At 41.1% G+C, this 11,763-nt stretch overlaps 1 protein-coding gene across 5 annotated transcripts; it reads left to right on the top strand.

Moving 5' to 3' along the window:
• Positions 1–1,397: 1,397 nt before the first annotated feature.
• On the top strand, positions 1,398–11,763 carry LOC311026027 (zinc finger protein ubi-d4-like). Of its 5 annotated transcripts, none has more exons than XM_084029318.1 (12): positions 1,398–1,487; positions 2,737–2,897; positions 5,006–5,113; positions 5,376–5,554; positions 5,640–5,732; positions 5,839–5,917; positions 6,462–6,503; positions 8,217–8,354; positions 8,465–8,596; positions 8,685–8,797; positions 8,887–8,968; positions 9,539–11,763. In XM_084029318.1, exons 1-12 carry the CDS (start codon positions 1,456–1,458, stop codon positions 9,619–9,621), a joined length of 1,242 nt encoding a protein of 413 aa, XP_083885444.1. In that variant the 5' UTR covers positions 1,398–1,455; the 3' UTR covers positions 9,622–11,763. The 5 variants fall into 5 exon arrangements, with proteins under 5 accessions (XP_083885444.1, XP_083885443.1, XP_083885447.1 ...); XM_084029317.1 differs by having other exon boundaries at positions 8,217–8,360; XM_084029319.1 differs by lacking the exon at positions 1,398–1,487 and adding an exon at positions 1,564–1,680 and having other exon boundaries at positions 8,217–8,360.

Raw genomic sequence — 11,763 nt, 5'->3', positions numbered from 1 at the left:
CTACTGTTGTTACTATTACTACTACTGTTACTAATGCAACTTATTGCAAAAATTATAACTGCTGTCCATTTTCAGGTACGTGTCTGTAATACCAGACCCTTCCACACGATGTCAGTGTGCTGTGGAGCATTTTCATTACAAATCAAAAATAATGTTTGTTGACTTGTGTATCTACATCAAATATTAGGATTAATAAAACATGGTTTAATCAAAATATTAATATTGTTTGAGGTGTTTTTTTTAATAATGGATATTATTTTTTTCATCTCTGACTCAAACTGATAAATTATGTATCTGAATCAACTTATTAAATTCCGTTTCAAAACATTCATGATTTATTTCACAGTAAAGTGCATGCTGAAATTACGCAAATGTTTTCACAGGATGAGTAGCACTCCCATGATGCGTACATGAACCTGATTAAAACAGGTGGGGTTCCGTTAAAGGTGCTATTGACAACATTGATCACATCCAGCCACTAGATGTCGCACTCGCACTCCCGAGGCTCACAAGCCTTGCTATAAGCAGCAGCCACACATCACACATCACACATCTACACAAAGGTAAACAAAACATTAGTTTTGGACCCGTCAACTTTTTTTTAAAAATAATTAAAAAAGATTAATTCACAATCAATTTTTGTGATAGTTTGATTCTGCACCTTTCTAAAGGGTCTGTGGGTGGATGTAATATTTTTTTTAAATATTTGTTTAAATAAAAATGTTATCAATATTACCTTGATAAAAATGGCAAAAATAAGATCCACAAGCATTTGTTTTTAGATCAAACACTGAATAATAAACAAAGGTTTTTAACTTCTTATATTAATCAGACCATAGTTGCCACGTGAAAAGCAACACAAAGTACATCATGGCAGCGTACCACTCTGCATGCTATTTGTAGATTCAGTGGGACAATGATTTTCTGTCCTAGCATCACTGATGAAAACAACATCATCAGTACACCTGCTCGTGCAAATAAATTCATAAAACAATTTGTCCTTCACACGAGAGCAGAATGGGATCATAATTTGAAAATAAAATAGTATTTTATTTTGTGTTGGTGGAGACGATACGATTGCTGCTGCAGTGTTGTCACGAAGAATAAATTACTGAAGCAACTGCAGTAAATGAGGTCAAGGATGATCGAACAAATGTGATCTAACCTCACATACAGTATTTATGATTTATGATGTCTTTATGATGAAACGGAGCAACCTGGGAAGGATGGGATCATTAAAAGAGCAGAGCAAACTTGAAGGGACTTGGGTTTTATCTCAGTGGTTATAATCTCTGTTCTGAAGGTTGGAACATGGGATGGTGGTCAAAGAGCTCAGGAAATAAGATGAACCCCCAGTAGGGGGCGGTGTGTGTCACGTTACTGCTCCATCTGCCTTACAAGTCCTGACGCAGGGCACACAGCGCTCACCCACTTCCCCCCGTGTATTAAAGCAAGATGGCAGCTGTTGTTGAGAATGTTGTCAAACTGTAAGTGTCGGACTATTCTACACACCTTACACCTGACGAGCGGACACACACCGCGGTCACATCCGAACGGCTGCGTGTCCATACAGCCACTGACCGTGTCGCTAGCTAGCTTAGCCACATTTCCACTGACTTAGTGCGGTTAGCCAACGTCGGACGTCGTGTGTGTGGTGTGTTCACATCCTGGAATGGAAGTGTAAGTTAGCAGACTCGAAGATGACGTTTCCGAAACACGAATCACGAGTCTGTGCACTAGAACACGCGTCCGTTTGATCGTAGATGTCTTTATGGGGATATTAACGCTACTTATCGTGGCTTCCCGGCAATAAAAACGGCTACTGCGGCGCTAACGTCGGTTGAGTATAGCAGCTAGGTGGCTCTCACGCTAACGAGCCGCGGCCAGCGTTGTTCGGCTGGAGTGCTGAGGCGGAAAACTAGTCCAGAATGAATGAAAGACTGGTCTCGAAGGTCCCCCTTTCATCGTGAGACCAGAGAGTACCAGCTGCTGTAGCTATCACACTGGTAATAAAGTGTGGAGATGTACGTTACAGCTGTCAGTGAGCTGTACCGGCTGGACGGGGCTTCCGTTTCCGTTGACATTGCGTCGGTGCCTGGGTGGTTGATTGTTCTTTAGATGTTTTACGGTAATTACAAGCATTTGGCTAATCCCTTAGTCGCCATGGTAACATGAAAACACGAAACTTGTGACACCTAGCTAGATATTTAAGTTTCAACTTTTTTGAACTTCTCCAATAGTTATTTATGTGCCAACTCATTAATTAAAATGCAAACTGTAGAATCCCAAACAAAGTCCTGATAACATAAGTAGGAGACTAAGAATAATGCGGAAAATAAGATTTGTGGTGTCAAATGAGAAATATTGACATACCTGGCAATTCTTCACACTTTTGATTACTAGCTTTACTATGTAGAAACTGTTGCAAATAATTGCAATGCAGATGGATGTACAGTAATACCCTTTTACAATGGGCTAAATGAAATTATGAAATCTATTTACCGGTAGTTTAACATGAGTCTGTGGTTTCCTAAAAGGGAATAAACTGGCAGCACTATTTGAGTATATTTATCTTGAACACAGAGTACACTTGCCCGACTGGACCTAGCTCCTTTTTGTTGATGTACCAACAAAAGAGCAACTGCACACAATGTACATAGAAACACACCCACACCTGCTGATTTTTCCATTGAACTGCAATAGACTAAATGACAAGGCTCTGGTTTGTGGTGTCAGGTTGGGAGAGCAGTACTACAGAGACGCCATGGAGCAATGTCACAACTACAACGCCCGGCTCTGTGCTGAGAGGAGTGTCCGCATGCCGTTCCTCGACTCTCAGACCGGTGTGGCTCAGAGCAACTGCTACATCTGGATGGAGAAGAGACACAGGGGACCGGGTGAGACGCATCACATGTAGTGAGAGGCAAAATGCACACAGGATTTTAATTTCAATTTATTCAGTTGGATTTGTTGAACACTTTTACGAGATGAATATCCATGGTGAGTTCAGGGCCAATGCGTTCTCAGACTAATTTAGAGATTTGCTGAATGAGTGGGTATTAGGGTGCATCAAATTTGAATGGGAAATTTTCATTTCAAAATATCAATTTGGCTGGCATTGCATTTTGTTCCAATTACTATAAAAATTACTTTTGCAAAGTTTTGAGGGAATCCATTGAGATTTAGGGGTGCCACCTAACACACAAACTTCTGTGAAATTTCGAAAAAGGTGCAATTAGTCTAATTGCCAAGAGTTGACCCGGAAATGTTGAGTACAGTGAACCTTTATACAGTAACATGTTCTATAGGGTTATCAAAGTAAAATTAGTTTGTTTGCCCTTTGGGCAACTTGGGTATTTCTCAGAATTCAACTTTCAAGATTCTCCATTCATTTGTCCTATAGACAAAATGAATGGAGGTCAATGGGACATGTTCACGTGGCCTTTCCCTGAGTTTTGTGCAGCAGTGATAGATGTCGGACACACATATAAAGTTTAATTGAATTTATTGTGAAACACAAGGCCAATAAGTAGCACTGTCGCCTCACAGCGAGAGGGTCCCGGGTTCGATTCCCGGGTCGGGTTCAGGTTCCTTCTGTGTGGCGTTTGCATGTTCTGTGGGTTCTCTCCGGGTTCTCCAGCTTCCTCCCACAGTCCAAAGACCTGTCTGTCTCTACATGTCAGCCGTGTGATAGACTGGTTACCTGTCCAGGTTTTCCCCGTCTTCACCCAATGACAGGTGGGATCGGCTCCAGCCCCCCCGCGACCCTGAATACAGGATAAGCAGAATCCACTGAGCAACATCAACAGGGAGAGAGAGAGAGGAAATGGAACCTGAACTCTGAACCTAGCCAGTGTGTTCCCCCCAGATATGTCTCCCCACCTGCCACCCCAGAGTACCCCAGTGTAACCCTCTTATTCAGGGGTAGCTTGCGTTTGCAGCAGCGAAGGTTTGGCTGTTGGCTGCGGTCATGTGGCATCATCTTAGGAGAGATGGATCCTGGGGTGGGTTGGGTTGTACAGTGCCTGAGAATGAAAAGGATACAAGCATACTTAATATCACTCAATTATGATAAACCATGCTTGAATAAACCTCAAATTCTGTACATAGTCTAACATCGTGTAACTTAATCATTACAATGATAACTTACTGTGACATCACTACCAGAGCTCTCTGTGCTCACAAATTTAACAACTACAATACTACTGTCAATAAACATACATCAAACAGACATCAATACTCTAAATATGATATTGTCTACTGTCTACTCTGGAATACTGTTGATGTTAAGCTTAATATTTAGCTAACATAGCTAGTTAACTGTGGTTAGCAAACTGTTGCTAGGTATTATTAGCTAGATGTAATGACAACCAAATACCTATGAATATGACTGATGATGAATATACATTTCATTCAAAGTATGTAAATATACAAAGACACAACTACAGATATAGTAGTAATATGTAAAAAGAGTATACATACCCAACACAAATATAAAGATCACCTCAGTTTTCTTGAGCTGCAGTCTTTATTACCTCAGAGCTCTATGGCGACCATTGATCACTGTTTACCACCCAGCCATATCAAAATTCAAAAATTGTGTTTTTTGATGCACCCTAGTTGGTATACAATTTCATCATCAAACACATTTCCAACAGGTCAGGGAATTTCTGGAATATCAGGGAATTTTTATTTGATCAGGGGCGTTTGTTTGTAGCATGTTTACATTTTAGTTGCCATTTATCAAAATGTAATATATCCTTTGCTGTTTTTTTCTTTACTGGGTTTCCCCCTATTTCGTGAGTGGTTGTTATGGTTACTTGGTTATTCAGTGCCAATTTACAAGTCGTCAACGACAAATAGATGTGCTTTTGTACTTAAAGCTCACAAATGAATTGACACAAAGGCAGCCTGTTTTTACCGTTAGATGTCACAGAAATTAATCCTTGTCAGTTTGATTGTGGTGTCAGTGTTAAGTATAGTGGTCTGCTGTGATGTCCCCCAGGCATGGCACCAGGGCAGCTCTACACCTACCCATCCAGGAGGTGGAGGAAGAAACGGCGAGCTCATCCTCAAGAGGACCCCCGGCTTATCTTTCCTCCCGTCAAGTCAGGTACCACATTCAGCTCAGCTCATCCTTCAATGAACATGTTTTATGGTCTTGTAATTATTTATTAATGAGAGGTTTTGCTATTTGAATTTTTAAATTAGAACTGTATTTATACCTATATATGAAATGGTAATGTATCAGGATGTGCTCAAGTCATAAATAAGAAGCACCACTATGTTTTTGTATTTTGTTTTCCTGGTGAAACCTACTTCTATTTGTTTCACTTTTGTGCTTGTGTCTTAACTGATTTGTGTTTTATTGATAGAGCTAGAGGTAGGACTGAAGAAGGATGCTGTGTTATCAGCGGATGGCAGTAGCCTGGAGGCCCTGCTGAAGGGGGACTCTGTGGAAAAACGAATGACCGCGGAGCTCAGAGGGTCCGAGGAGGATTCAAACCAGAGTGACTACACCGGAGGCCTGAACCCTGCTTCTCGGATTAGAAAGGTTCTTTTCTTTTCATTATAAGATATGTTTGGAGTCAATAAAATGATTTGACTTTTCCCTTACGTTCTTTCTCTGATTACAATAGAGAGTCCTCGAGCCAGATGACTTCCTGGACGACCTGGACGATGAAGACTATGAGGAAGACACGCCTAAAAGAAGAGGCAAGGGGAAGGGGAAGGTAAATAACCGGCATGTGTGCATGAACACACGTTCTCAAAAGTCCGCCCAACTCTTTGTGTGCGTGTCCCAGCCTAACTGTCGACTAACAATGTCTGTGTCGTCAGGGTCGAGGAGTGGGCAGTACCAAGAAGAAGCTGGATACGGCGGCGCTGGAGGACCGAGACAAGCCGTACGCCTGTGACAGTGAGTCCTGATGGGAGAGTAGGGCATGTGAACTCGGGTCAGAGCAGAGGTTCACTGCAGATGTTAATAGCTGTAATGTTTGTAATCTAATCTAGCAAGACTCTGTCTAAGTCCTCATTCTGTACCTCCTCCCATTTCATCCTCTCCCCTCCTGCTTCACCCCCCCCCCCCCCCCCCCCCCCCCCCCCCCCTATCTTCTTTCTGCTCTCTGCAAGCTAAATCTGATATTCATAAAGCCCGTCCAGGCTCAGCTCCACTTTTTATGTTTGCCGTTATAATGTCATGCATTTCTTGAAATTGCATTTCAAATCTTTCCATGAGCAGGGAGGGACATGTTTGTTCCACTACTTTGGTGTTGTCGGACTATGTATCTGTTCTGCTTGATGGGTTTTTTTCTCCTTTTTTTTTGGTGAAGCATTTCACTTTCAGCTGCAGTTTTCAATAGGACAGCACTGACTGACTGACTGATCCCCTGTCAGACTATGAGCCTGTTTCTCTGAGTCTCTGTCTGTGCTCTCTCTTCTCCTTCTCTTCTCTCTTTCAGACACTATCAAACAAAAGCATATTTCAAAACCTTCTGAAAGAGGTATATTTCTTGCATTCCTTTTTTTTTACCCCCGTCTGCCTTGTCTTTTGTCTTCATTGCCTGTTTTTATTTTCCATCTGTTACCAAGTAGATTTTCTCTCATTCATGTTTTATTCCACACAGTTTACTTAAATGTGATAAACTAGAATTAGGCAAGGTCAAGACCATGTTATTATACAGCCTAATTAAACTGTAGTCCGTAGTCGCCAAAGATACGAGCCGTCTCAGCTTAAAAAAGATTAGCTGTCACCTATGAAAGTAATTTCCCCCTCAATCTGGCCCTGAACGCCCCACAGATGTAGATAAGCTACAAGCTGGATCCTGCTGCTGTTTTTTTCTCTCCTTGCTTTGTCTTTTGTTTTCTTTCCTGATTTGTGCAATTTGACTGCGTTTGTTTTTTTCCTTATTCAGTATTTCTTATCACCACCACTGCAACATGTTAAGTCTCATTCTATATTCCTTGCTTTGGACTGAACTGCTGCTTTTTGTTTTGAGTTGATGCCTCTTTGACTTTTTGGGGGGTGTTTTCAAATGTTTCTGCCACTGCACGCAATCACTGGGCATGCGACTCGCTGTGTCGGCAGGGACTTTGCGAAGATGCTCTGGAGAAAAAGACTAAACACTCCTTTAGATGATAGATGGGGTAAAAATAGGACATACGCCTTTTAAGGGAAGTGGAAATTAGAGAAAGTATGGAAGTGAAAGAAGAAGTCTTTGGGTTTTATCTTATGACAAACCTCACACACCCCGTCAGGACCGCGACACACAATGGCAACTTTGTCTTTCCTAGAGTCAGTAAATCCTCCTTATGCAATCCCACTGACTAGTTTTACCCCGCCAATTAATAGAATATTAACTGATTACAAACATCAATGTTGAGGGCAATGTGAAGCTATTATTAACATATATATATCATATACACTTACACATCTATGAAGTCAAATGAGATAAAGTGTTTAAATATCGTACGTGTCATTAGTGAAACACTGCAGAGGAACTTTAAATTGAAGAAGTGAAAAGCATTTTTTCTAAAGATCATTAGATGGGTGGTGCTTACAGTGGCTGAGATGTTAGCTTAACGCTGGCTACCGCAGAGCTCCGGCTTACAGGATGTGACGACGCATGTCATTGCTGCTTCATTATGCTTCATTATTCTTCATCCTTCCCTCTGATTTTGTTGCAAATATACAGTATCATGCCATTGTGGCGATCCAGATATTAAACAATAAGCAGGATAACACAGAAATGTGTTGTTTTTTAAAGTGATTTTGACTGATCATCACATCCAATGTGCAGCTCTCAACAGGGAGGTGAAAGAATCGGGATTCTCACTCTTTAGCTTCTTTCATTATCAGCTGTGGGGAAAAATGATTGCTGCATGTGATGATGAAAGTAAATATAGATTTAATAGCGTAGAATAGAGTAGCCAACATCGGCATACTGTTAAGGACACCGTGGTCGCTGCTGCGAATAGATGTTACTGTTCACTCAACTCTCTGAAAACGCCCCCCAAAGTCATTGTATCATCACAAAAGACACTGTATATAACAGTCTGGACCAAAGAAATTCTTCAATAATAGAACGTTTTGTTATAGTATTATAATTTGGTCAGAAGTCAAAATCCTTCCCCTTCACCACTGACTTTATATTACGTGCACTTTCCTCATGTATTTTTTTGTTCATATACGTTGTGTTTTCTGATTTTGGTGGCAGTCTGTGGCAAGCGCTACAAGAACCGTCCGGGTCTGAGCTACCACTACGCTCACTCCCACCTGGCAGAGGAGGAGGGTGAGGAGAAGGAAGAGATGGAGATCAGTGAGCCTGCACTGCCTCTGCCTGATGAGCCTAAAAGTAAGAGTAAGATGATTCATTCTCTTCAGGAATTCCACCATTAGGTTGTGTTCAATGTTGAGCTGGACTTTTGAAAAACTGATACTGGGTATTTTCATCTCGTTTCTCAGCTCCCAAGAAGGGTCCAGATGGTATCGCATTGCCTAATAATTACTGTGATTTCTGCCTGGGAGACTCTAAAAACAACCACAAGACTGGCCAGTCAGAAGAGCTGGTCTCCTGCTCCGACTGCGGGCGCTCGGGTACGTTGGAGACACTTGGCTGCTCGAATAGAGTAGCGACAGGAAATCTATGTAGCAACGTGATATAACATATCTTTTGTACACACAGGCCACCCCTCCTGCCTGCAGTTCACTCCGGTGATGATGGCTGCTGTGAAGACGTACCGCTGGCAGTGCATAGAGTGCAAGTGCTGCAACATGTGCGGCACCTCAGAGAACGACGTGAGTTTACCTGCAGTCAGATATTTGATGTAACGCTAAAGCGTAGTGTGTAAAGTGTAACCCGAACCCCGACGCCCCATTTCCCCCAGGATCAGCTTCTGTTCTGTGATGACTGTGATCGAGGCTATCACATGTATTGTCTCAACCCACCCATGGCTGAACCTCCAGAGGGTAAGTTCACCAAAAACAAAGTCAAAACTGCAAAGTGTGTCAAATCTAGAACCCGATTGGCCGATATTGGCCGTATTCAGAAATGGTGTTGTTACATACCTTGTCCAGCAGAGAGCATTAGTGCAAAGACAAACAATAACAAATGTAACATTTGCATTTTGGTTACTTATAGGAAGGCCTGGCTATCAAAAAATGTTGTTACTTTTATTTTAGTAACTTTAATTTGATAAATAGAAACATGTTTTCTACACAACCTTTACTTTAATTGAGCAAGATACATGAGTAGTTCTGAATTGTTAAATGTTAAATCACAAACTAAAATAAAATTGTCAAAAAGTGGCAACCATTTTTTTTATGTTAAGCAGGTACTATATGATCAAAAAAGAAATATCAAGATCATAAATCTGACTGGACATTTTTGATACACGGTGTTACACAAACCTTTCATTTAGTACCAAAAAAGTATTTAGGCTCAATATCCAGCTTACTTGTCTGAGGGCTTTCCTCCATAACATACAGCTTTAAATGTCTCTGACGTTGATAGATTTTCTCTGTTATTTTGGCACTCAGGGAGCTGGAGCTGTCATCTATGTCTGGAACTTTTGAAAGACAAGGCATCCATATACCAGACCCAGAATGCCCCACCATTGTGATGGCTGCCTCCCCGCCCTGCGCACACTCATCACTCAACCGTCCCACAGCAGTATGGTTCACCCTTCAAAAATCCATGATAAGCTCTCCTGACGAGCTGAGCTTGGAGGGAGTGTGTTCAGCACAGACAATAATTTATGAAAAGGGAAGAATCCCTTCCCAAACTGGTCTAACTTAGCTTCAGGTATGACTGTTACACAGTTCCAAGCCCGTTGATTTTTATTTTCACCTCTTTGCCACGTAGCCAGTTTGTGCAGTACTGAATTTCACAGCATAAATAGCCTAAATCTGACCTCCTGGTTTTATACACATACACTTACACCAAGTTGCTAAAAAACGTCTCTATCCTGCGATGTACTGATTTTATGACTAGAGCAGAAATAGAGCCAGATTGGAACCAAGTAGCATGCCAGTGCTTGCTCATCATGAAAAAAAATATTTTATAATATTTATATATTTCTATGGTATATAATAGTGTTAAGTATGTACACATTGGAACAAAAGAATGGTCATGTAATGGTCTTTTTATTAGTGCCCATCTCATCATGATGGAAATATCCACAACCGCTGTTGATATTTGGGGATTTTCTCGATAGAGTAAAAGGGATCCGCTGAGTCTGTAAATTATTTTGCATGTCATCCACTGGCCACACAGAACCTTCAAACGTATCAGGAACTATGAATAGAAACCCCGCCATGCTCGTCAAAGAGGCTCCAAAGGCTGAGGGACTTCAGGAACGGCAGGTTAGATGTTAGTCTGGTTGTTGACCCTTGTGAACTAGTGGCTAACTGAGCTGCATAGAGCTCTGGAGGATGCATGAGGACCTCATAATGTGCATGTTTTATTCAGGCTTCGGGGCTCTTTATGACAAAACTGTTGGCTTTACACACTGGTCCTATGATATTTGATTGAAAATCTTCCTTCAGTCTGCACACCTGGCCCATTTTTTGAATATGATGGGGATTATTCCGATCAAATAATAAAAAAAAAGAATCCTACATGCATTATCAGACAGTTAAAGGGATTAAAAAAGCCTTTGTTGCTGTGTTTTAGCAGTTTGCGCATCATGCACCATATCCAATATCTGTTGATGTTGTGACACCACTAGATTATTGTAATGTAATTGAGGACGATGCGACCTCGTAGATGGTCATTTGCTGACAATGTTAAAGCAATATAAGAGCTCCTGCGGGATGCTGGGAAGACAGCGACTCATGGCAAAGTCTGTTGGCAGATAATGTGCGATACTGTAAATTTTATTTCTCCGAAATTTTGATTACAGATGGGGACAGTGGCAACAAATATTGATGGCTCTGTATTGAAGAAAGGAAAAAACAACAACAAAAAAACAATTACAATGTGCATATATATAGTCCTATGATGAAATGGCTCTTTTTGTTACTGCTTTCATAGTTTTATTATGCAATGGCTTCCTGGTATTTAAATGGTATTTAAAGGGTTGCTACATGCTGTTAATAGAGGGGACAAACACAGAGGGTACTTAGTAATGACAGCTGCAGTGTCTGCTTCAGTAACTGCATATTCTCCAGGTAAACAAGTGCATGCTCCGTAACCGTTTGCACTCTCATGCTACGTAGTCGTCTCAGCGTTTAGGTCAGCAAAGGTTTTGGGGAAAGTGGTGTAATATAAATTAATCATACTATCATGTCGTTTCAGTAGCCAACTAACAATTACTAAAACATTAGTATAACTCGGTTTATTTTCTCATCGCATTTAAACTTAGTTATTTGGAGACAGTGGCTAATAGAGCTATATTTTGCTGGTCGTTTTTTTTGTATTCATGGATGATGTTTGCGTACTTGATGTGTGGGACTCGTTTTGCGACTCAAGTGGAAGTTGCCCTCTAGGTAATCCTGTGATACGGGTTTTAACCGAACTGCTCTCCTCCAAAGCTTTGAGCCTGAAACAGGAAGCAAAGCCCATAATGTGATCAAGAATATATATATGGGTTTTCTGGTCTGGAGCTTTGGGAGAGAATTATTTGTGATGACAAATGTTTAAATCAAGGTCACAGGTTTACATAGGTGGTGAATTCTCTTAGGGTGGACTTATATTTGGATTGTGATAGAATGTTTTATTGTATGAAATTTGTCTTCAGGAAATAAAATACTCGGCACTATAA

This window comes from Eutrigla gurnardus (assembly GCF_963514095.1).
Source record: "Eutrigla gurnardus genome assembly, chromosome: 15".
In the NCBI taxonomy this organism is placed as follows: domain Eukaryota; kingdom Metazoa; phylum Chordata; class Actinopteri; order Perciformes; family Triglidae; genus Eutrigla; species Eutrigla gurnardus.
This window is presented reverse-complemented; position numbering and strand designations above follow the sequence as displayed.

Bases quoted from the DNA above. Each gene is read 5' to 3' on its own strand.
- LOC311026027 (XM_084029317.1), top strand. From the start codon at position 1,456: ATGGCAGCTGTTGTTGAGAATGTTGTCAAACT. The intron at 1,488-2,736 runs GTAAGTGTCGGA...TTGTGGTGTCAG, and splicing joins GTTGAGAATGTTGTCAAACT to GTTGGGAGAGCAGTACTACA. The intron at 6,504-8,216 runs GTATATTTCTTG...TTTTGGTGGCAG, and splicing joins TTCAAAACCTTCTGAAAGAG to TCTGTGGCAAGCGCTACAAG.